The sequence below is a fragment of the Melampsora larici-populina genome (genome assembly GCF_000204055.1).
Source record: "Melampsora larici-populina 98AG31 unplaced genomic scaffold MELLAscaffold_77, whole genome shotgun sequence".
NCBI classification, from domain to species: domain Eukaryota; kingdom Fungi; phylum Basidiomycota; class Pucciniomycetes; order Pucciniales; family Melampsoraceae; genus Melampsora; species Melampsora laricis-populina.
Window position 1 is genome coordinate 229,650 of NW_006768841.1, and position 25,738 is coordinate 255,387.

Below are 25,738 nucleotides of genomic sequence, written 5' to 3' on the forward strand. Positions count from 1 at the left end.
TGCACCCAATCTCCGAAACACTGGTTTTGGTTCCCAATGGCCGCAGATGCTTGTTTAAATAAACGATAAGAATTCAAGTTTCAGCCTAAACCAAAGGATATTCTAGTAGGAATCTAATTCTACGTGATGTATCGGCTTATATGGTGTAACTTTTTGTGGATCGTGTGGATTGTGTTGCGAATGAAATGTTGTACTATTTGGCTATATCATGTGGCAGACTTCTGTGAACTCTTTTTTGGACTACATTATACATACCATTCTTGCTTTCCAAAAGTATACCTCATTGTATTTTCACCAAGGTTTTTTTCTCGTATGTTCTGCTTTTTCCGTTAACTATCTGTCAAATATTCAACATCTATACTGTGTGATTTGTTCGAGAGGATGGCTCCTCGTCAAAAGCAGGCTGGACATGTCCGGCGTATTGTGTGCTGCTGCAAAGCTTTCCATTGCAGTTCAGGTGTCTATTTGGATGCATATGGGCAACAGCAATCAGGAGTTGAACTTACTCGGGAAGCATATGAGGCTCATCAACGTGCTGAGCTTCGTAACCAGGCTCAAGAGTCTTCCTTATCAACAAACTCCAACATCGAAGGACCTTTGCTTGAGCCTGGCGGTGGTTCAGATCAGGATGATCTGGTTACATCTCTCGCACAGATCTCTTTACAATCATCATCTATAAGAACCACTAGGGATCATCTAAATGTAAACGAATCATCGAATCCACTGCAAGAATCTCAAGTGGTAGGAACTCCCCGACCTGAGTCTGGAGAACGATTAGACATAAATCCCGAATGTTCCTTCTCTAATCCCAATCGTTCCACATCATCGGAGAATACAGAAGCAACACCATCAAGAACTTGTCTAGCAGCTGTTGTCGCCCAATCTGAAGGTGTCAAGAAACATGATTGCAGTACGTCTTTCATCCTAGTGTTGACATCCAGAGTCTTCCGTAAACTAATCTGTTTATTTTGCAGGCCGATTTCACAAATTTACGCTCACACAAGTCCCAGCGTTGGCTCTACATGCTGTGCTGACAACGGTAATTATGAATATATACGACCATTCATCAAATAGTACAGCTTCCTGGCTACTTAATGTCCAGAGGATCACGATCGAATTATCTTGGACTCTGGGACTTGTACCATGTCTCTCACAAAGTTCTCGCGTCCTTCTTCCGGCTGAGACTGTTGCTCTACGTAAAATACCAAAAGGTATTGGTACCGCTATCAACTGGCTTGAGATCGATCCTGACCTGATCTATATGAACTGCTGCCGAGCATGCTTTGCTTTACATCCACCAACCAACACGCCAATGCGATGCAATCATAAGATATCTACAATTCCGGGTGGGCCTATTGAAAACAATCCCGATATGGTGACGAGTGCAAATCCAACCACACATCCTGATGATGCCTTCACCGAAGAAACTTGTGGCGAACCTCTGATAAAATTTTCCCGAGGAAACGAGAGACCTGTGCGGCAGTATGCGTTTCAAGATCTCTCCAATTGGATATCACGCTTGTTGTCTCGTCCAACGATTGAGCTGTCCCTTGATGAATCACTCGAGGAATCATCAAAGCCATTTGAACCGGCCTCCAAAATCAGCGATATTCATCATTCAAAGATTTGGAAAGAATTCAAAGGCCCAGATGGAAAACAGTTCACAAAAGCCAGCGGGAATTTGGTTTTTGGGATGTTTGTGGATGGTATCAATCCATTTGGAAATAAACAAAGTGGTCATCATACATCTATCACTTTTATCATACTAGTTTGTCTAACACTTCCATTTAAGATACGGTTTCGTCCTGAAAATATTTTCATTGCTGGAGTGGTTCCAGGACCACGTGAACCTTCACTGGAACAAATGAACTGGGTTCTAAGGCCAATTGTAACTCAACTTCAAACCTTGTGGAATCCTGGACTTTTACTGTCTCAAACTCATCTCTACAAAGAGGGACGCCTGGTTAGGGCTGCATTACTACCTTTTGTAGCCGACATCCCTGCTTTGAGGCGCTCTCTGGGTTTTCCAAGCGCAACAGCAACCTATTTTTGCTCCTACTGTCTTCTCAAAAAAAGCGAAATCAACAATTTTGACACCACATCATGGCCTTTACGACCTTGTGCTCAACACAGAGTGTGGGCTCAACAAGCTCGAGATGCCAAAACTGTTTCAGAAAGAAAAAAAATCTTCAAAACTCATGGAGTGCGGTACTCCGTATTAATTGAGTTAGAGTACTGGAATATCATCGAATTTCATGTTGTAGATTCAATGCATAATCTGTTGCTCGGTCTCTTCATGTCGCACTGTAGAAGGTTTTGGGCAATGGCGGAAATTACCAGCGAAGAAGACAAAGTTCCAGGAATCAGTACAAATGAGCTACTAAGTCTATTAGCAGAACACTCCGAAAAAAAACCCAAGAATCGCAGGTTGCCAAAGGTGGAGAAAAGTGTTGATGGTGAAAATGTGATAGACAACTCATTTGATGATGGCACAGACTTGAGTGATTCTGAATTTGATCCGTTGAATGATAGTGGATGGGTAGGAGAGTGGGTTTCTCCACCTCTTGACGAGATAATCTTTGATTCTTCAATGTTACAGTATGTCAATTCTTTCTTACCACGGATTCATATTCCAACGTGGATCAAGAGAGCAATACCAGCTCTTGGGAAGGCTTCCTTTGGTAAGCTTAAAGCTGATGAGTGGAGAAATCTATTCTCCATTCAATTACCCTTGGTATTGATTCCAAAGTGGTTTGGTAATGATCAAGTTCAGACTTCTTTGCTGCAGAACTTTTGTCATCTAGTTTCATTAGTCAACCTAGCTCTCAAGCGTGCAATCACGGATGAACACATACAGAAATACCGTTATCATATTCGAGAATACTTGGAAAGCTCAGTTATACTTTTTCAGCATTGTACCCTGACACCGAACCACCATATGGCCATTCATTTGGGGGACTGTCTTGAAAAGTTTGGTTCAGTGCGATCTTGGTGGTCTTTTCCGTATGAACGCCTAATGGGAAATATTTTGAAAGCCTGTCATAATAATCATGTTGGTCAGTGTTTTGTATATAATTGTAATACATCCCTTCCTCAGCTAAAGTCAGATATTTGTTTAATATTGCAGGGCAGCTCGAAATCACATTTCTCAAGAACTTCTGTCGGGCCGGGAATCTCTCAGCTCTACTTCAAGATGAGAAAAAACTGCCAGACGAACTCAGACCCCATATTACGCAGCTGAAATCTTTTTACGAGCCGCAAGATCCTAAGCCCCATGTCGAATTCTCGGCTCGAACCACTGAGTGAAAACACTCTAGCACTTTTGATTAGGCGTCTGGATGATGATCAATGTGATAGCTGTACATGGTTAGCTCCGAAGATTTGGGCCACATTGTCGTCTGATGATGCACTTGGCTTTTCACCAGTTCCAGCCCGTGCTTTTTTTCACAAACGACAGGAACATTGTGGTGTGACCTACTCAAACTTCAAGAGCAGTATGGATGATAGCTTTGTTGTCTTCCGATCAATCACAGACACCTCTGACTGCTTTGGACGTATATCAAAAATCTTCGAACACCATCGATCTCCAGTATTGGGTGAGAATATAATTGATACCTGGCTACAAATTCAGTGTTTCAAGCCAATACCATCATCATCAAGGGACCCTTTTGCACGTGTCCAGATGCCAGATATGAACATGCATTTACGGGTGTGGGATGCGCCTGAAGATAGAATAGTCAGACTAAATGAGATAATAGCACATTGTTCATGGCTAATGTATAAGCCCAAAGAGTTGAGTAGGAATCTCAATATTCCTACTGTGGCGCTGGTCTCAATGGTGCGATGAGGGGTATTTGATGCATTCCAGTGCCAAATATCTCACCAAACCAATACACAATCATCGATACAAAAGATTAAAGATAGAATACTTGTATGACATAAATAAGAGTCCTGTTTACAATATGTTCTTTGAAATGAAATCAAATCCTTTTAACTATTGGAAGTAGATCCTTCAGAATAGGTTTAGAAGCAATGTCCAGCTCGCTTCTCTCAAGAGGAGAAAGACTCTGTAGCCATCGTACAGAGTAGCAATCAATAGGAAGGGCGGACGGAACAGAGGTGCGGGTTACCGGCCTGTCTTCGCCACGCAAACGTGGCCTGGTAGGACGTCCGGTGAGTTTCGGCGACTTGTTCTTCCCTGGTGTGCTGGAATCGGTTTTTGCCTTGGAAGAATCGAGTAATAGACAGATATTTTCAAGCTCCTTGCTACGCCATTCAAGATTTCGAACACGACAGGGTCTTCCTGGACCCTGTGGATCCTCAGGTGAGATTGCCCGCTCATTATCAGTCTCATCATCGCTGCATGCCACAATAACAATTTTTGAAAGTGGCCATAGTTCTTTTTGAGAAAGAACTACATTTTCACGCAGCCGTTGCAACTAAGATTCGGAATATTCAATGTGAGGGGTTTTCCATCAATTGTGTATTTTAAAATGTGGTACTTACGTATCTTAGCCTAGCGCTTCTCCGAACTTCATCGGCTGTTCTTTTCCTGCGTTCCTCATCCCAGTTTTCGTTTTGGTAGCTATATATAAGATGTGTTTAGCCAAAGAAGCCCTGTGTAAGTCTACCAAGAGGATTGGTCATCATCATGAAGCAAGTATCAAGTTGAAGCTTACCGCTTTTTGAGTGACATGACATGAGTGAAGAGACACCTCTTGATGAAGTCGTGGTCGCCATTCTGTAGAGGTACTCCAGTATACTCTCCGCATTCAACTAATTTTATAAATATATTTAAAGCAAGATCCCATAACCACTTGTTGGGTTGTGAATGAGGTGGTTCCGAAAAGTCTGGACGAAAGCTTGAGACTCCCACTGCTTGCATCATATTCCATATGACCGAAAGTTGCTGAGGAGTGGAGTCTTTATGCCCGGGTCCATTTGGATACGAGAAACATGGATCAAAGGGCTGCGCATGAGAGGTTTGAGCACTGGAATCTTCATTGATATTAATACTTTTCGGTTCAACATCACACATCCAAGCGCTCCTTTTGATTTCGGTTGCAGGGCGTGGAAGATTGTTCTCCTGGTCCCTCTGCCCAAACATTGTCTCAATGTGAAATCGTATCCGAGCCTAATCCAATTTAAAGGATTAATCTTGATTCAAGACTGAGCGCATAGAAAAACAACTGACTGAAGTTTGCCCACCGCGTGACTTAGTACCACTGCCCTTTGGAGAGCATGTCCCAATTCTTTTGTCAACAACGTCAGATAAAATATCAAACTTTTCTGATATCGCCTCAAGTCTCTTGTCTGTCCTTGCTATGTGAGCTTCGAGCTTATCTACATAGAAACAGGCATCAGTTTCTGCTTCATTGAGGATCAAACAAACCCAGAAACAGATATATGAAACTGCACTCACAAATCCTTTGAATGACCCAGTCCGCACTTCCAGTTTCTAGCTTATCAGACTCATTTTTTGATGGTTTTTTGGGATTCGAATCGTCTGGTCCATCTCGTGCTTCAGGAATTGAGTTTGTTTCCAGAGACTCTCCAGACTCAAGTACGCTATCAAGGGTGAAGGTGCCTTTGCTATTCTGCCTTCCTTTGGGCCTGGAAGTGTCGCACGAAGTATTGGGTCTGGTATTTGAATTTTCATCATCACTAGCTTCGCTGATGTAGGTGTCTGATGGATTGGAGTTGTCGGTTCCAGAGTTAGATGGTACGTAGTCATCGCTTCCAGAGTGAGATGTTGTGTAGTCATCGCTTCCACGTGCTTTGAGTTTGCCCTTTCCTGATTTTCTTGGTTTTGGCAACGACTTTTTGATTGAGCGCACTCCAGGCTTCTTTGAGCGGATGTTCTTAAGACTTCGAATGGAGGATACAGATGGTCCTGCAACCGGCTGTTGGGATTCGGAACAATCCGGGCTCGAGTCTGGAACTGCAATCAAAGGTGTAAGAGTAAGAACACGGTACCTATATTGATGATTGTACACATTACATGATACTATTACTGACCTTCTTTGGGCTCTGAACTTCGAATTGTGGGTACCAATGGTCCTGCCACAGGCTGTTGGGATTGATCCCGACTCGAGTCTGGTTAAGCAGTCGAAGATGTAAAAATGAGAACAGTCTCTATATTCAGCACATGACAAGATATTGACCTTCTTTGGGCTCTGATGTGTTTGAAGACTCGAAGGAGAATTTCTGTAGGTGATCCGGAATGATAACTATCATGCTCATATGTACGTCAGATTCCAGCTCAATTCTTGGACGAAGGAAGACAAACTTACTCAATTCACTATATGTCTTACACATCTTGATGAGATTTGTGCGATCAAAATCAGTGGCATCAAGTCCCACACCACGAATCATCTCCACAAGGTCGGGGTTTGAAAATAGAGAATAATTAGGACCCTCATCGGATAGCTGACTGGGAATTTCGATGTCGCAGGCCTCTACAAATCGGTTGTCTTTGCATCTTGGGGTGATGTCTGGGACTAGCCTCTTGGACATTTGAGGCTTCTTCCGTATCACATGCCAAGACAGTAATCCAAGCAAACGATCCCTCTGAGTTTTAACTCCAACGGTAACTCCAACGTCCTTTAACGAGTCCTGTATAGCACTTGTGCTGTTTCCAGTTTGGTCTTGGATAACAGAACTCATCAGTAAATAGTCTGTAAGTGATGTAGATCAGATCAAGACTTGGCTTACTGATTTCCGGACCTGATTCGTCTTTCTTTCTTTTTTTTGAAACCGCTTTTCTTGGTGGACTCGAAGGCGGAGGTATCACTTTTTTGACCATGATCTCTGAGTAGCTGTTACCACTCTTAAGTAGATGCCCAAAGATTTGGTTTCAAATCACAAGGTTCTGAAAAATGAAGTTTAAGATCGTAGGTTTTTGAAACACAAAAGACTCGAAATGATAAGTTTTGGAAAAACGAAAAGTTTGAGGTGAGCTGTTTACAAAAACAAAAAGCTTGAAATGTAAAGTTTTTCAAAGATAAAAAGCTTGAAATGTTAGGTTTAAAAAAACATAGGCTTGGGATGATAAGGTTTCAAAGGATCAAAATCTTAACGGTGAGTTGGGGAAATCCAAAAAGCTTGAAATGAAAAGTTGAGAAAAGCAAAAGCTTCAAACGATAAGTTTTTCAAAGAACGAGAGAGTTTGGAATGATAAATATGTTAAAAAAGTAAGAGTGTGAAGTGCTAAGGAATTCAAAAGACGAGAGACTTTGAAATGGTCAGTTCTCTGAAGAATTGAAAGGTTTGAAATCATCAGGTTTCAAAAAACGAAGAGTTGAAGACAATGAGTTTTGGAGCAGGATGCTTTCAAAAAAAAACAAGCTTGAAATAGTTTTTTAGAAAGAAAATCACAAGTATTTGAAGAAACGGAAAGTGTGAACTGATGATCAGCTTCTAAAAGACCAAAATATAAAGTCTTCTAGCACCAAGACGTCCTTTCATGGGATGGTTGTCATGACTAGGCAACTCAAACGCATTTGTTTGACGTATCAATCATCAGATTTATGATTCATTACTAGGATACACTCTGAGAATAGAAAAGTCATCATAAGAGGATGTCATGAAGGACATAATAATTACCGCCTCATAACTTGATCTTATGTTTGTATACACCTCGACACATCCAACGAGTACATCATATTAAAAAAATACCATTGGGTTTCATGATTTCCTTTGTCGGGGATCCAAATGATCACTCAGGGTGGCTTGTGCCCCTTTGTATTTACCTATGATCAAGGACAAGCGTGATTGTAATACTTGGCAAATCTGAACTTGTTGCTCGATCATCTTCTTTCATTTGTATAATGATCCCCTAGCAAATGCAAGGGCATTAAGTCAATATTCAAGAATTGTGTTGGTAGCGCTGTCAGAGTGGTTTGGACATTTAAAGAGTGACACAATGAACAAATCTTTTAGATCTCAATGGAAGAGCAGATTTGAATCAAAGTACATGAGAATATGTATGCTCCTCGATTGATCAAGTTTCAGCTCAGTGTAACATTTAAGATTTCATAGCTATTTAGGGTGATATAATAGAAATGACGGGATCATGGAAACAAAATGAAAAGTAAAATCTGTTTTCCCAAGACTCGGTAATAGATTTACGTCTAGAACCATAAGTTTACTCAGAGGCTGTATCTTCAGAATCTGATAAGCTCATCATCTTTGTAATTATCTCTTCCTGTTTTTGAAGTTCTGAGAGAGCTTCATCTAACTTTTCCTTCAGGTGTATGAGTTCTTGCTCCATACTGGCAGCTTTGTCGTTTAGTTGATCAATTGTCCTACTCTTCTTTTTGAGGTGTGCGACATCGGCTTTGAGTCCTTGGAGTAGATCATCTGCAGGTGGGGTCAGCTTCGATATTATGGCGAAAAGATGATGACGACTTGTACCTTGTTGATGTGCTTTCTTTGTATCAATATCTGACTTTGCGGTCATCTCAATTTTGGTTTTCAATTCGGATAGAGCTGTTTCAAGACCTAAGACTAAACAAATGTGGATCAAGCTTTGAAAAGGAGATATAAGATCAGAAGATAGGCGGAATTTACTTACTTTTGTCATTGCGATGTTGCTCCATCAAGAAAATATCAACACCTGACCTTTGCTTCCCGCTGTTTGTAAGGCAAGGTATGACAGGCTCTGTCTCTGTTTTTTTCAGCGGGATAGGTCAGACTAAATCAGACCAAATACAATGCGGAAGATTTAGACAAGGCAGCTCACCCGTATTTTCAGTCTCAAAGAGATCGAGGTCCGAAAACTCAATCAAGTCGGGATGGAATTTCACCTTGGTAACACTTGGGATAACAGCACTTTGTGGGCCCACATCGACCAGATCGTTAGTTTGAGTCTTCAAACAAGGCGATTTTGGTGGAATACGACGAAAAGATGACTTGTTCATGTGTTGAAGAGGGATCAGATCAGGACTAATGAATGACTGTGCTCCTTCTGGCCCAAGCAAATGTGAGCTGATAAATTGGGGTGTGGATCCAGACAGTTCGACTTTATGAACATCATCTGAAACTTCAACATCGTCTGTAGTTGTGGGTTTTGTGCTTTTTGAGCGATGTGAGGTCTTGGATTCGGCATCAGCATAACTTGGTCACAGTAGGTAAGATAGGGAACAAGGCTCATATACCTTGTTTGATTTTGGAGTTACACTTGAGACGCAACGGGACCCTGTTGTTGTAGAAGACGCCAATCGTTCCATTAGCTTACCGTGAAGTATGGGGATTCATGATTTCAAATTCAGATACAGTACCAGTTGCAGATCTCTTGTTGGAGTTTTTGTCTGTCTCATTTGACACTGATCGCTTGGCCAAACGAGCAACTGATGATGGTGGTGGATGGGCTCCCAAGTCCTTCTTGACAGTTTTAGAAGAAGAAGAAACGGCGGAAGGATGTGGCATGGAAGTCGTACTAGAGGAACTGTCTTTTTTCGCTTCCTCTGGATTGTTCATGCTAGATGTGCCGCTTTGATCAAATCGTTGGGGCGGTGATGAACTTGTAGGATCCGGAAAGACTTGATACGTTGGAGGTGAGATATGTAATTTGAATGAGAGTTAGAAACATTTGCGATGATTGAAAGTTGAAAATGGGATCTACGAACACTCAGGCTGCTGCTCCCGGACCGTCTCGGCTATCTTGGATTTACTTAGTTGACCATTGACTGGAATCAATGGAAAATTTATTCGTAGCCAATCCAGCATCATCTGCTTTCCAACACCAGGTGCACTCGGATCGAACACCTCTGGCTTTGAGGCTGGATGCATCCTGCTGGTCATGAGACGTTTGGAGACTATGAGCAGAAAGTGAGATAAAGTCAAATACGATTGTTGGAAACTATTTCGAGACGCTTATGCGCAGCAACAGCAAGGTTTAAAAAGAGTTGAAAAAGGACATCAACAGAGGTAGAGATCGCTATATTGATTCGGAAAAAGACGATGATGTTATAAATTTATAAGCCTGTCTGCTGGCGAGTTGTAGGGAAATGAGGAGGGCATGGTAAAAGAGCGGCCTTCCCAAGAGTTTCTTGAATAAGATGACTTGGCCATTGAACAAGGATATTATCCTGCAAATCAAACAAGCCATGTGTAGCATGAGTTGTCGGGCGAGTCTCAGAAGATATAACCAATATATGTGAGCCACTTTTGCCAATCTGTTTTTTGGATAAAGTACACTGGAAGCAAAGAAAACTTTGCCGCTTGATGATCTTTAGGGTCCTATGTATGTGGGACGGGCACAGACATAGATGCTATCTACCAGTGAAAACTAGTCAAGTGAGAAAAGAAAAGTGTGGACCGACATTTTCTATGCCACCCGGGCTTTTCTAGTCTCATGAGAAAAGATGACATTTTTTGTAGTGTAACCCTGAACCAATGTAGTGATAAGAACAAATATCACTACAGTTAGGTTTAGAGAGGAGAGTATATAAACCCCTCCTCTCTCAGCCTTCAGAGAAAGAGCCCCAAGCAATTATTACACTACACTTTTAAAGAACAATATGAAAGTTCTACAGAAGTATATATCAAGAGTCTTACAAAGATAAGACTAGTGATAAACTTCTTACAACTTTCATCAGCTTCCTGATTAAAAGTAAGTAATACATTCCTTCACACCCCTCTGGATCCTCTACTTCCCCCAAGTAGAAATCAAACCTAGGTTGGTGACCTCTAACAGCCCCAGGTTAGTGACCTTAAGAAAACTTTCAGGTTGGTGACCATAAGAATAACCCAAGGTTAGTGACCATAAGAACAACTAGTTTGGTGATCTTTATCTCACCCTTTAAATCAGATAACAGAAGATTAAAGGAGGGTCTTGGATCCAACCCTCATCCAATAATAATAATAATAGTTATTACTTATAAATCTCCTTATAAGGAGTCACTTAACTGTAGTCTGACTTGATTTGTCCCAACAGACTACTAGTGCTATTCTCTCTCTTTCTTTTCCTTTCTTTATTTCACTTGTAGATACTACATATATGAAATAAAGAATTGAAGTTCTTGAAATCCTACCCACCAATTGCCCAATTAGTGGCTTAGAGTCCTCTTCCTGAGCACCTACCCTCACAGGCTGTAAGAGGGAAATTGAGAATTCTAGGGAAACCATTTCCTTCTTTGTCCTAGTTGTCCATCCTGTTGAGACATATGAACAGATTGTTGATACATCTTGGAATGATTCATGCTTTTTGCCTGTATGGAATAGTGGTACACAAACACCTCAAACAGACCTAATAGAACCCATTGCAACCCAATTGGTTTTTGGATTTTTTAGGGCTAAAAACTCAAAATCAATGGGCTTGCCATGGGTTTTTTGGATGGGTTTCTGAGGTTGGGTTGTGGTGTTTGTGTACCGCTATTGGATCACTTTGCGTACCCAAGTAACATTATTCAAAAGCCCTCTTCCACCCATTCCCGTATGTCAACACGTACCAATGCGGCCACTGTACTATACTGTGACGGTACAGTACCAGTATAGTACCGGGACTGTGGTACTATACTGCCCAATACTAGTACTGGAGATCCGAATTTAGACTGGGCATTGTGAGTATTGCCTTTGAGATCAGTGGTACTATACAATATATCACCACAAAAAGAATCCCATACAATCACCTACCTCATCACTTCACCAACCTATCAACTGATCAAATCAACTATCTATAGATAATCAGGATCATAGAACAAGGTTTTTGGAAACTTGACTGGTCAAGAAACCAACTCCTTGTGACTTTTGATTGGTCTCGACTGGATTTGAGAACAGTCATTAGTCTGATTAAACCAACACAACATCAATCAACTCATATCAATATCAACATCTTTATCAACTATATAGTCACCCTCATAACACCACTATGCCATCTACCACAAACCAACCACCATGATCATCCAATGATGACACTGATGAATCACGAGAGTCTTCAGACGACGCCTCTGCAAAATCCAACCTCTCAACAGCGAACTCTCTACAACAATCAACACGCTCTTGACAACCGTCAAAAGGTACATCAGCTGTTAATTCTGATTCATCTCAAACTTCAAATCACCAGCCAAAAAAGCATAAGAAGAAATCTAATTCAAAGGTTAAGAAAAAACGCAAGATCAAGAAAGACTTACTTGCTGAAGCAGTGATATCAAATTCAGCAGTAAGTTTCTTGTTTTTTCTTTCTGAAATTTAATCTGACCTTTTTACTTTTGCAAAAATTAGACTACTTCATTAAAAATCCTCCAAACACATGTTGACCTTGTGCAGGACTCTGATGAGAAAAACCAAAAGATCAAGTTAAGCCTTGAAAGGAGATATGCAAGCACACAAACATAATGGAATAATATGGTACACCCATACGAGGTGGAAAAGATGTAAGTCAAAGTTTTCTTGACTGCAAGGAAGTATTTTTTTAACTTTGTCTTTAACATCCTGTATTAAAGCCCATCAAAGGTCCATACCTCTCGTTTCCTTGCTTATGGTGCAAATCAGATGTTCAAGGCGGTGCTGATACAGACAAGAACCTCAAGGTTCATCAAGATGGACTGATGCAAGGCTCAAAGTCAGGTAATCCTGGGTGTAAAGCACAATCTCAAGCAATAGAATCAGGAATTGACTTACCGGAGACTGCATATGAGAGGAGGCTGAAGAGGAAGGATCAAGCTGTGGTTCGATCAACATGGAATTTTAACAACAAGATATTGAATCAGATCTTGATGTTTTGGATCCTTTGTCAGGCTCTACCTTGGCACACGGTGGAGGACAATATGCTATGTGCTGCATTTAGGTACTCAAACCCTGAAGCCCACATGTATGGACGGACTTGGTCTGCTCATGAAGCTCATAGAGCTTATCTGTCACTCAGTCAATGTGTATCTCCATGATTCACAAAAGGGGAACTCTACAATTGACGGACTAACTGAATATCAGCTTGCATGCAACACGCCTTCACAGGATGTTGCAATGGACCCTAACCTGGCATTGAAGTGGTGGCAGGTGAGTTCTCTCCCTCTTCTTTCTGTCTTTTAAATTAGGTGAAGAGTCTGAAATCCAATTCTTTCATTGACAGAGCCATGAAGGAAAGTACCCTATTCTTTCAGGTCTAGCTCGCCAATATCTTGCTGTTAGTGGGAGCTCGGCCGCTGTTGAGCAAACTTTCTCATCAGCTGCGGATGTCTGCACCACAGACCGTGGAACATTAGTTCCGACAAAAATTGAGCGTTGCGTGAGTAGTTGGCTATGGATTTCTAATGGAGTCCCACTAGATTCAGGATTTGAAGAGGCCTAAAGGATTATGGAGGAGTGTATCGAGGACAATAAAGCTGCTCATGTTTTACACAAGACCATGAACCAGCCTCCACATTTCTCTGGTGATTTAGTTTGTTATGTTCATTGTTCTGATTTCAAGCTTATGGAGCTTTCTCTTCACAAACAAACCATCATTTGCAATGAATGTACAATCAAAAGCCATACATTAAGATAAATCAATAGATTGAAGCGGAATTTTTATAGTATTTTCTTTCCATTTCAAGTTTTATTCAATGTATATCAATAGAGAGCATTTCATTTGTGCATTTTTGATGTTGTCATGGAGTCAAACACAAATAACAAGATGAGTATTGGAAGTATCGAATTGCAGAGGTCAATACTATACTATACCCAGGGTACAAAAGTACCGGTGCCAGCGGTACTATACTACAGTCGCCACTCGATATAAGCACACATTGAGTAAGCATATTTCACTATAAGGATCAAATTTTGATGAAACAAAAAATTCAAATATGCAGTACGCTCCTTTTGAACTGATGCATCGCGCTTTGTAAGCATCAAATTTGGTGCATTTTTAATGATGCTTATAGCGCGTGGCGACTGTAGTATTGGCCTATACTAGTATAGTATAGTATAGTGGCCGTGTTGCACATACCAACTTCCAGTCCTGCGGAGACTTGGCAGAGAGCCGGCATCTTGGTGGGGCATGGATTTCCCGGTGGTGGCGTCACACTGAGGGCTTTGGCATAGACTGCGGTGGGGGCCGGGTTGGCTCGGCAGCCAGGCTTCATTTTGGCTTTTTGGAGAACAAGAGGCCATCGGGAGAACCCTGACAGTACTGTCAGGCTTCTGACAGTCAGGCCTTTCAACCACCTGTCCCTTAGCCGTGAAAGCCAGCACAGATCTTCCACGTGGCCTTTCAGCCACGCCACATCCCGGTAGAAAGGTCACCGAGGTGCAACAAAAAATAAAATTCATATATATTCAAGTTTTTTCTTTACTAATAGTTTTTGTTTACTTATACAACATCTTCTTGATCTTGGAGCTCCAAGTTGACCAATAGTGATGATGATCCAAGATCTAATCCTCAAACATCGCACGAGCTTTTATATGAGTCATATATGTGTCAAGTTGATCAACCGGCTCAACTTTTGAAGTCGCGTTACAAATACGTGATGATTTAGTATAATCATCAATCGAAAGATCAAATCATGAAGTGTTTGAAAACAAATTACCCACTGAACTTGATTTGATTTGGAGTAATAGATTGAATACTACTCCAGGTAAAGCTAAATGGAGTGTGTTTAGAGATTATGTCAAGGTCAAGTTATCTCACCATTATCTCCCTGATAAAGTGAAAGTACTTTGGAAATTGTCGAAAAAAAGTTTACAAATACCCTCATACTACGTTGGATCTTTCCTACCAAGAACAAATTGTAAAACCAATTCTTCGTCAGTTTTGAAATCATTGCAAAAGAGTATTGTCAGCAGGACTGTTGTTTGCCTGTTGACCGGATGACCACAGTCGAGACAGAGGATGCAACAGGTAGCAACCGACCTTTCAGCAGTGGGTTTAAGGTTATGACCCATGATTACATGGTTTGTGAGGGGCCTGACAGTCAGGTGTCAGTGTCAGGGCCTGACAGTCACGGCTCTCCCGGTGGCTGCGACCTCTGGCTTTTTGCTCGGGGGGTCGGTTAATCAAGGTAGTCTGTAGCAGATTTCTAAAATCAACACCACATCGACCAAGAACAAGAACAAGAACGATAACCAACCACAGCCCACCAGTCATCAGAACTCATCAGAACTCAATAACTCCAACTCATGCTCTTCAAATGAATCAGCTCATGTGATATGCATTCATCTTCTCAACCATTACTGCCAAATCAACTTAAGAAAACTGTGGGTCTGATACCAATCACCAATCAAATCACAGAAACTTCTCAACATCCTCTAAGTCCACTTCCTCCTGATCAGCATCAATCATCAAATACATTCAATCCATCATCATTATTATCATCATCAACCGGATTACAATCTAATTTATTAGCTCATCAACCCAAGTCTTACTTTGATTTAAAAGCGGATTCTGATCAACTCATTTCATCTCAGACTCCTTTGGCTCAAATCTCTCAATTCGATCAACTTCTTCGTCCGCCTACACCTTCCTCATCCACTTTACCTACCTCTCAATCTGATACTACGCTTCAAAACCCCTCCTCAAACTCAACCCATGCTTCTAAACAACTCGAACCATCAGAAACTGACGTGTCCAAGCGCATAGCTGAACCAGAACGTCATCTTCAAACAAACACCTCTCGGCTTCCAAGTCGATCACCTCACAACCTTAATAACAATGTCGAGGAAACATGTGCGATGAATCCAGACCAAGGCCCAACAAAGCGTAGGAAGTCAAAGACATCTGTAGTAAGGAAAGGCAAAAGTCCCGAAAGAGTTCGGATCACATTATCTGATGAACCCCACCGTCTCAAGTCAAACCGTCAACTCCTTCGTGAGCTTAGAACTACGATCACCAAATCAGCTCCTCAATCTTCTTCCTCTCGTCCTACTAGCCCATCTTCCTCGTCCAATACATTGGACAATCGCGCCATGAGTGACCTGATGTTGACCATCATCAGAGAGCTTTCTTCTCGCTTGGAACAAACGAAACACGAATTGGCCAACAGTCAACTTGATACGAAAGCTCTCAAATCACTTCTAGTTGATAGTTATTCAGTAGGATTGGGCGAAATTGAAAGATGCTTAGTTCGCTCCAAGTTTGATGCATTTCCAAATCCTTCTTCAGCTCAGGATTCTGTCAAACCCCCACCAACAACATCTCCTTGGACACTCGAATTGACCGGTCATCGGAGTCGTCATCGGGAGCGTGAATCGGACCAAGACTATGCCTCTACTCCATCGACCCGAGATGCGACTGGTCTCTCCAGCAACTTAGATTTAGAAGACTTACGAGAAGCTATGTTTGATAATCCTTCCTATGACACTGCCTCTCTATCTAGCTGTCCATCACAATCATTAATCAACTCCCCTACATCATTTGCTGGCCAACTCAATGCCTCTAATCGTAGCTCTCGTTCTCAAGGAAAACCATCCAAAACTGGTATGATTGGCTCTCGACTTTTCAAATCCGGTTTTGGTCGAGTCTCCAAGCCTGTCACCTCAACACCGACTCTACCCTCAGGCGGATCACTTCTCCCACCTCACTCCATCACAGATAACGAAACTTGTCAAAAGAAGTTGTCTCAACCCAACGATCCAATCAAAGGCCAGACCAAGAGGAAAGACTCGATTGGAAGCAGTCTCAGCGGTGTCTCGAGTCAATACAATCATTCTGGGGCGAGTGCGGGCGGGAGCTGGGGCTTTCATGGTTGGAGATGGAGCAACAAGACTCAGAGCAATACCAGCAAGGTTGCTTCTACCTTTGGTACAGACGCGGATGATGATGAGGAGAGCGAAATTGATATCGAACGACGGTGTCAGACCCGACTAGTAGAAGACAGCTCACGCGAAGGCATCAGCAAAGTTGCGGTTGCAGGGATGTCAGAAGGGAAGAGTGGGGCTGAGGGCAAGGGTAGGTTGCCACATCACAGCGACCACAGACTGACGGAGGGGCAAGATCGGAAGGACCTCAGCTCACACCAGGTACAGTTGGGAAGTAGTTCTCTTGTGTCAGCTGGTGGCCACGGACTGCTTGCCAATTTCTTCGAAACCGTTACTCGAAGGTCTGTCTTGTCTTCAATCGACCTGATAACAATCTCTACAGAGTATCCGCGCTTTTCGAACTAAGTGAATCACTTTTGCTGACTTTTCTTTCGCCTGATTTTTAGAAGGTCTGCTAGCTCGAATCGAGATCTTCAAGCTCGCGATAGTCGTAAAGTCGAGCTGAAAGGCAGCACGGACCAAGATATACTCAAAACCGAACCCAATGTCCCCATCTCTCCCCCGACAGACATGGCGTGCCCGGGGCCATCCTCTTCAGGTACTCACTCTTTCAACTCATTACCAGCCCAACCTAGTTCGCCAACACAACTTTCCAGAGAATTACAACAAGTGGATCCAAGCCAAAGCTCCTCAAGTTCTCATTACGCACAAGCGGCTACACCAACCAGCACAGATACCGACTTTCTCTCGAACAGTGGCCACAACAATCCTTCTAATAGATCCTCTTGCGGTTCCGTCTTGTCATCTTCCATCAATAGCTTCTCCTTACCCGCGGTACCCTTCCTCCCTGATCCACACGTCACACAATCGGAAGAAATGATAGAACGTCTTGCTTCAAGCCGTAGCGCCAGCGATGTCAGCTCTTTAGCTGTTTCCCGAGTCTTGAGTGAAGTCCCAGCCCCGCCCCCTACAGTCAACACGGCCGGTGCTGTGCCTGCCTTCGTCCTCGAAACATCATCTCCTGCAGCTGCCCTCCTCTTGTCCCCCTCTTCGCACACCAGTAGAAGGACTTCGCTCACTGCTGCCAAATCGCCAATTTCCCACATCTTCCCGACTTCCAAATGTCCCCCTACTCTTTCCACCCAGGCAGATTCGATTTTGCCTTCAGAACCCCCCTTTTCTCACGCATCACCTCCGAGGATTCATCAATCACGCGATCCAACCTATGCCGCATCCGCCGCGTCTTTCAGTCCATTACTTGCAAGTGATCGTCATCGGAGCAGAACCTCTTCATCAAATCCGCTGTCATATACAGCTGAGCAAGGCCCAAGCGATGGAGCTATGTATGATGTCTCATCTGTATCAGAATCTCGGTCTTCTAGCGTATTGTTAGATGTCAATCTCTCAAAAACGACTACTGGCAGCATTTCTTCTTTGAGCATTCAAGAACCCACTCAGTCGGATTGTGGTCATCAAAGTACGGCATCTGACGAGCCTGAGGTAGCAGACAAAGATGAGACAGTGACAACCGGTAAATTAGTTCCTCACTCCGGTTTGTTAGCCTCTGACGATGTCACGGGTATTGCAGGTCCGGAAATTGACAGCAAACCCTTGTTGTCTCGGTTCCCTTCAGCTATTCATCTCCCGACGCATTCCGTCCGTCCTGGCACACCGGCTAAAAAGTCTCAACCTCAATCTAAACTCATTGCACATGTGATGACCAAAGGCTATCTATCAACGGCAAAAGCCACGCTAGATACCGACTCTAGTGGCTCCTCCAATACCTCGGCCAAAGTATCAACCATAGACCCGCTGAAAACTTTTCCACCAAATGTAACGATCTTCCCAACCCCGGCGCTCAGCCATCTGGCTTCGACCTCCACTCGTCTCTCCTCTCAAAATTCTTTCTTGAATCTTCATGGACCCGCACAGCAATCTTCATCGACCAGTCCCGGTATGGTGGATCAACTTCAGCACGTTACGAAAAGCAACATTGCCCATCAACCTTTGACTAATCCCAGGGTAATAGACAAACTTGGTCATATCGTTCTTCCATCCACATCAAATACTAACAACAGCACGATGGAGTTGAGTACCTTTCTCAGTACAAAATCTAACCCGCCCCCATTTTCGGCCTTCAACCGTCAAGCTCTAAGCCCTCTTTGGAAAGGGGTTGACGATAACGACGAGCAACCGATTACGGACCGTTTTGGTTTTGTGGTTGACGCCAAGTACGGGATGCGACTGATGAGAGAGTCACGTAACAAGAAGAAGCGACATGTTAAAGATGCCAAAATATCCATACCCAATGTAGTAGGCCAAGAGTCTTTGATAAGTGACTTGAAGGACGCCCAACAGCCACTCCCGATCAAAATCGATGTCGAGTCGAGTTCCAAAGCCATGGCAGCTACTGAAGTGTCTTCTGAATTGGCAGTCAATCCGGAGCCAGCTAGCGATAAGGTGGGTGAATGTGATGATGCTGACTTACAAGGAGAGTCGGAAGATCAAGAACCAATAGTGACTACAGCTTTACCTATCAAGTCTCAAAACGATGTAGAAGCCGAATTAGCATCTCTACGCGAGTCCCTCGGCCTACCGCCAGCAACGTCAAAGCCGAATCCAGGGAACTCTCCGGAGAAAGTGAATCATCTCATTATCGATTCCAGCAGTAGTTCAAAAGACGAAACTCCCAATGAAAGCATCAGGAGGCTTCTCTCACAACTCAATGAGATGCAGGAGGCATTAGAACGGAATCAATTGATTGAGTGGAACGGGTTTATCTCTAAGCGGAAGGCCAGATCTATCAAGACCTTGACGTCAGTAAGTCATCATCATCACAGCAGCGCTTCGATCACGACTGGACCACCTGGCGAAGTGAGTTCCATGCTCCGCGCGGCAACCGGCGTGAAGGGCACATCAGATCCCGTTTCACCGGAATCGGTGGGCGCGTTCTTAGGGTTCAGGAAGCCATCAGAAACTACCACTACTGCGACAGCAGGAGTGAAGTCACCCGCCATGGGTTCCAGTGCAATGAGCTCGAGTCCAAATACACACAATGCAAGCTCGATCAACGGGTTGGCCAACGAAGCGGCACGAAAAGTCTCGGAAAGAGATTTAATGATTTGCCATGACGAAAACTTGATCGGAATTGCCTCTATGGGTCTCAGTCAGGACCATAAATCAGTCAAAGAAGATTGGAAAGAGTTCAGAGGCTTAGTGACGAAAGGTGTCCCCATCAGTCTTCGACCGAAGATTTGGCTCGAGTGCTCAGGCGCGAACGAGATGAAGGAACCAGGTTATTATTATGATTTGCTCGATTGTCATAAAGATGAGAAAGGGATGGCTCTCAATCAGATTGAATGTGATGTGACACGGTGAGTACTGATTGCCTACACAATGATTAAGGTTGCAAGTCTTATTGATGCTGTGATCAAACTGATGCGCAGGACATTGCCCACGAATGTCTATTTTGGAGGGGATGGGCCGGGGGTTAAGAAGTTGAGGAGGGTGCTAGCAGCGATGTCATGGCACAACCCGGTGGTAGGATATTGCCAGGTAAGCTATCAATGTTTTGGCAGCAGACGAGGTATGATATTCATTTTTACCATTACTTGGTTTGATCGCTCTAGGGTATGAACATGGTCGCCGCTACACTATTACTCACTATCCCTAATGAAGAGGACGCGTTTTGGATCTTGGTATGCATTGTAGATGTGAGTACAAAAGAGTAATTTGTTTTGGGTCGAACATGACAGTTAACAAACAAAATGATTTTACTTGTGAGGTGCTTTCAGAAGATTTTGCCGTCAGAATATTATACATCTCATCTTCTCAGCTCTCAGGCCGATCAAAGGGTTCTTAAGGATCTTGTTGAAAAGTATTTACCAGAACTTTGGGAGCACTTTGAAGGAATGGAGGTCGAATTAGCAGCAATCACGTGAGTGCGACGAAGTGTGGATTGGAAGGGCAAGACGCTGACAAGGAGAGTTTAACAGATTTGGTTGGTTTTTGTCACTGTTTGCGGATGCACTGCCGATTCAGACGTTGTTGTAAGTGATCCATTCAGATTCGGTGAAAGATCAATGCTGAGTAATTGTGAATGTGGCTATTACAGACGAGTGTTTGATTTGTTTCTGATAGATGGAAGTCTGATTTTGTTTCGAGTGGCAATGGCTCTACTGAAGATGCATCGAGAAGAGATCTTATCCCATGACTCACCAGCCTCACTTTATGCTTACATGCGAGGCCGAATGACGCTCAGTACTCATCACGCTGATAGGTTGATCAGAGTAGCAGTAGAAGAATTTGGGGAAGTGAAGAATAAGGAGATCACTAGGTTAAGAGAGAAATATGTAACGGAATTGAAGAAGGAGATGGGATTAGATGAATTTCAGTGACGGATAAACATAATATACGTATGAGTTTGATTATAATAGAAGAATATGACATTCATGCATTTATCGAGATTTGTTATACATAAAGACCAAATCCAACATGTCAATAGGCAGCGCTCTGATTGATCTCGACTTTTGACTCTTAAAAGAATTCACCCAGGCAAAGCATTAGAGAACAGCCTTTGTGGATTGCCCAGAACGAAATGATCAAATTAAAGAGTGAGAAATGCATACCCAAGTTGAGATTTTGATCGGACTGGACTGATAAGTTTGACCGAGTTGAGAAATATTTAATTTATGATGAAGATTGAATAGTAAGAAATCCAAAAGATACTTGATTGAGAAATAAGAACTTTAATTGATCAACTTCGGTTGGAATCTGATCAATTTCTCTTTCTCTTTCACATTCACATTCACATCATCCTTGATTGATATCTTTATTGCTTTATACGTCCCCTTTTAGATTTTATTTTATTTGTATCTTATCTTTAAATTCAGAATTCCTCACTTCCTTCCTTCGTTTAAAATACTCGATCCTCTCGCACCTTGCCCTCTTTTACACATTGCAACTCAGACTTTGGCCCTACAAGCATTCACTTTCCTTTATTTCATAGACATTCTTTCAGATATCATCAACATACTTTCACAATCATTCAAGACTTGCCATTTATTTACCCTCTAGAACAATTTATCAATAGGATCCTTACACTTCCACCCAAGCATTCAATAAACTTCACCCACCTCGTCACCGCATCTGAGATTTCCACAGCCACAGATCTACTTGCTGTACCCAATTCTTTTTCATTCTATTCCAACTTCTTCCGTTTCTTTTTTCAATGGAAGAAATACACAAAAGAAGATTCAATGGTAATAACCTACAACAGAAATCATTGTATGCTAAACAAATCAATGAAAATCGGACTTCATCTATTGCCAAATCTCCATCTCGTCGTCAAGGAGGGCAATCAAGAAGACCAAGATTGTCATCAATCGGAGCGTTGGATGTTAAGCAGGATCATTCAAATTCGGCTGCCACCAATTCGATCACCACAAGGAACATGAACTTACTAGAAAGCTATCATGACCTCAAACATCAAGATAACTCAGTTAGTATAGCATTCATTGATCTCATTGATCTCAATTTGGCAGACTAACTCACCCCTTGCTTACTCGCTGATTCCTCATCACTTCACTCTGCCGATCTCTTGTTGGGATTTTTCTTTTCTGCTTTGGTACTCTAGAATTCCATCATTTCCGCCATGCCACCATCGCCATCTTCAACGGGTGCAATCGATGCCGCACATTCACCTGATGCAGCAATACTTCAGTTCTCGTCGCCCGCCTCTCGTCGAACCTCTTCAGCATCAGATCCGGACAGCGATTCAGACCTCAGCATAGGTAAGTCAATTATTCTCATAACATTGTAGTTTTTAAGTGACCGTCATTGATCTTTTGAAGTGACACCTTTTTCATTTTTTTCATTCATCTTCAGATGTGCATGCCTTCATGGCCAACGTTCATCTGGCTGTCTCCAAGGCAGCTCAGCAGCAACGTCAGCAGGCTGACAAACCAACTTCTCTCATCAAATCGACTTCATCACCCTTTGTTACCTCATCGCCCACGTTAAACTTGATTTCAGCTGCGGATTCAAATTCTCCTTCGGCTTCAGCCCGACTTGGTACGATCCATATTGAGCCATTTTCCATGTCCGCCCCAGCTACTCAGACGGATTCCGATCAGCGACATGCAGGCCTGGAACCACCCCTCTCTGCCTTTTCTGTCAGCCCGTCTTCGGCATTGAGCTCTTCAGCCTTTTCGCCTCTTCTCCCCGGGTCTTGGCCTAGGTCACAGGTCTCGATTGTAACTTCTCCTGAAGTGGCTCCGATGCACGACCAAGATTCATTCTCTACGCAATCTCCCGAATCTCAGCCTCTGAGCTTGATGAGCCTACCGAATCGTGCTCTAAATCGACGATCTCTTTCACTCGGTGGCATTCCATTGGACTTGCAGGCTTCCCTCGCGCATCTGACAACCCCTGAGCATTCGTCTATCCAACATACGCATTCGAATTCATCTTCTTGCGAGTCTAGTCGTCAATTTACACAAAGTCCCACTGAGAGTCAAGAGCACATGAACGAGTTTGACCTCAAACTCGAAATCTTACATCGCGCCATTGAGCAAGGTGATCTTGCGAGTCTTGATCTGTCCACTCTCATTCAGTGGGATGACGAACCTGCAACCCAAAATTTGAAACATCGCCCTTCTATCCCCACTTTGAATACTCGACAGTCATCCACCCCTATCACACTTACCTCTTCTATTGTGTATTCATCCGCTCCCCTCACTGCTGAAGAGCCGCTCTCACACACTGCTAGTACCAACATCAACACCAACTTTTCAAGACGACTGGACCGCGCTTCATCGCACCATACCAAATCTTCTAGTGTATCCAATCCAATCAATCTGACTACATCCATCAGGTCTCTCTCAATACCCTCCGGGTTTCCCATCGAAAATCAAACAATTAAACGTTCACTTCACACTCCACTGATGTCTGAAACTGTCAACCTGGACGATGAATGTGAGAACTTGTCGTTCGAAACAGAAGATCTGACCAGGGATTCGATTGATGATCTATATGGATCCTTTGACGCTGTTCACCCTCCTCAAGCTTCCCCTTATCGAACCACATCTGCGAGCACCTCACGAACTGATATGACCGGTCACTTTCCCTCTCAGCAAAATCGCGCCAATAGCCTTCATCCACATCAAACACCGCCCATTGCTGGAAGGTCTCGACAAAATACCCTCTTCATCACTCCTTTGGCTGATCCCGAATGTCAAACAAATTTCGATGGTCATAACAATAGCACACAAAGCAGAATCCACGGTGTTGTGTCAAATGGTAGCAATCACGCCGCTGGGCATGATCAAAACATCTCCACTGTGCACGCACCCACATCTCCTGTTCGCTGCAGTCATCCCAATGGACCTTGGGAGGATAATTGGTCTACGAAGCCTTCACAACCACCTCATAACACTTCCACTCAGTCGACTCCTTCCACAATCAACGAACGATTGAAGAAGTTTGGACGGAAATTTGGCCTGAATGGCGCCACGAGTAGTAATTCGAAAGGCCACCAATCTACTGATCCACATTACCAGCGAACGTCCCGCAGCTTTTCAACAGCTTCTCAATCTTCACAGTTATCCCCTGAACATCATCAGCAACATACATCAATCTCACATCATCGTTCAAATCAGCAGCCGCGTCGCTCGCCTAGTATTATAGCCCGAAATTACGTGCGAGACATCTTACCTGGTTTCAACCCTGCTAATCATTCTCGCCCTAATACCAGGAGTGGTAGTATCACTGATTCTATCCTTAGCCATCGGTGGGACGCATCCTCTCCCCCACCCTCTCAACCGCGTAAGTCGAAAGACTTCACCGCCAACACTCGAGGCCAGACTCCGAGAGATGATTTGCAATTCTATGCGGAACAGGTGGAAAGCCTAACGATGCCATTGTCTGCAAAAGCCGATTCTCCACGATTCTCCAGCGAAGCTGGCATACAAATGCCAGGCAGTTTCTCATCAGGATCAGCAGCGATGGACACCCAAAGCCTCAGTAGAGCAGATAGCGGTCGGGGGGACGGTGATGCTCAAAGCGAGACTGATGTTTTTTGTCTTCAAAGTAGTACCAACTCACATCCTCGTCAACCAGCTGAGAAAGTCGCTGATGCAATGAGACTGGATCAGATCTTGAAGCAGCATCAAGCATCGGAGAAACAGTATATGCATAAACTTACTCAGAACGTAGCTCGGCGAACACGTTACTCATCTGATGCTGATCTCAAGTAATCCTGGTGTATTCATGGCAAAGGTAGTTTGAACAAAGTTATATGTGAATTGGATTGATTGTGGATGTTATGTTGCGTGCGTGCATAGATTTGTTTAATACTGTATAGGATGACTTCTGAGTCAGAGACGAGATTCTGTTTCGAAACCAATATCATATCACAAGACATCAAAAAAGATGTTGTAAATTAATTTTCAGGGGCTTATTCATATGCTATACCTAATTCTGTTGTTCCTTTGAATGATTAATAGTTTTTATTTCTTCATTGTTCTTTCGAGTTTGACAATGTGGACACTTTATTCCGTATTGTAATTTTTTATTGGAAGAACACTTTGACAGGGCGAAAGAATTTTTCACATAATGTTGGCACTGACCATGTGAGATTGAGCCGACTCTTGCGTGTACCGTTGACGCGCCTCCTTGACACTGCGCTCTACTTGCAATTCATACTGACACCTTCTTGACTGTTCAACTAAGAAAGACAACATTTGACAATGAGCCCAAACACCGCCTGCCCCAAGCCATATTACACAGAGCACCTTCCAAGCAGCGGGTATTTGGAGTGGCACAGTTATATCTAAGCTGGTTGATCATTGATTATATTTTGTTACTTATGTGAATGATCTAGTGTCTCTTGAGCTAATCGGAGGAAGGCAAGTCTGTCGCTCTCAAAAGGTCACCTTGCTCTCTTTCAAAGGTGAAACTTGAGTGGCAAACTGATATGGTTCTCTCCAACCCTTTATTCTTCATCTTCGAGCTTGTCTGACATCTTGCATTTACCTCGCGCTATTTGCCAACAAGTAGAACTACA

General features: G+C 43.1%; 5 protein-coding genes across 5 annotated transcripts; 2 read left to right on the forward strand and 3 right to left on the reverse strand.

Annotated features, from left to right (window-relative positions):
* Window positions 1–3,980: 3,980 nt before the first annotated feature.
* MELLADRAFT_68940 (uncharacterized protein) lies at window positions 3,981–4,696 on the reverse strand (the record flags this gene model as incomplete). The annotated part of the gene is made up of 3 exons (XM_007417686.1): window positions 3,981–4,439; window positions 4,507–4,585; window positions 4,680–4,696. 3 exons carry the CDS (start codon window positions 4,694–4,696, stop codon window positions 3,981–3,983), a joined length of 555 nt encoding a protein of 184 aa, XP_007417748.1.
* A 456-nt stretch (window positions 4,697–5,152) lies between these two features.
* Window positions 5,153–6,805, reverse strand: MELLADRAFT_68941 (uncharacterized protein; the record flags this gene model as incomplete). Its single annotated transcript, XM_007417687.1, has 5 exons — window positions 5,153–5,343; window positions 5,423–5,941; window positions 6,019–6,096; window positions 6,294–6,677; window positions 6,715–6,805. The coding sequence occupies 5 exons, from the start codon at window positions 6,803–6,805 to the stop codon at window positions 5,153–5,155; spliced, it is 1,263 nt and encodes a 420-aa protein (XP_007417749.1).
* A 1,341-nt stretch (window positions 6,806–8,146) lies between these two features.
* MELLADRAFT_95012 (uncharacterized protein) lies at window positions 8,147–9,804 on the reverse strand (the record flags this gene model as incomplete). Its single annotated transcript, XM_007417710.1, has 6 exons — window positions 8,147–8,508; window positions 8,576–8,668; window positions 8,744–9,055; window positions 9,159–9,233; window positions 9,282–9,542; window positions 9,630–9,804. 6 exons carry the CDS (start codon window positions 9,802–9,804, stop codon window positions 8,147–8,149), a joined length of 1,278 nt encoding a protein of 425 aa, XP_007417772.1.
* A 10,562-nt stretch (window positions 9,805–20,366) lies between these two features.
* Window positions 20,367–21,263, forward strand: MELLADRAFT_75997 (uncharacterized protein; the record flags this gene model as incomplete). The annotated part of the gene is made up of 4 exons (XM_007417697.1): window positions 20,367–20,387; window positions 20,469–20,611; window positions 20,670–20,723; window positions 20,789–21,263. 3 exons carry the CDS (start codon window positions 20,586–20,588, stop codon window positions 21,069–21,071), a joined length of 363 nt encoding a protein of 120 aa, XP_007417759.1.
* Window positions 21,264–22,627: 1,364 nt separating this feature from the next.
* On the forward strand, window positions 22,628–25,286 carry MELLADRAFT_73488 (uncharacterized protein; the record flags this gene model as incomplete). The annotated part of the gene is made up of 1 exon (XM_007417695.1): window positions 22,628–25,286. One exon carries the CDS (start codon window positions 22,773–22,775, stop codon window positions 24,927–24,929), a length of 2,157 nt encoding a protein of 718 aa, XP_007417757.1.
* Between the last annotated feature and the right edge of the window lie 452 nt (window positions 25,287–25,738).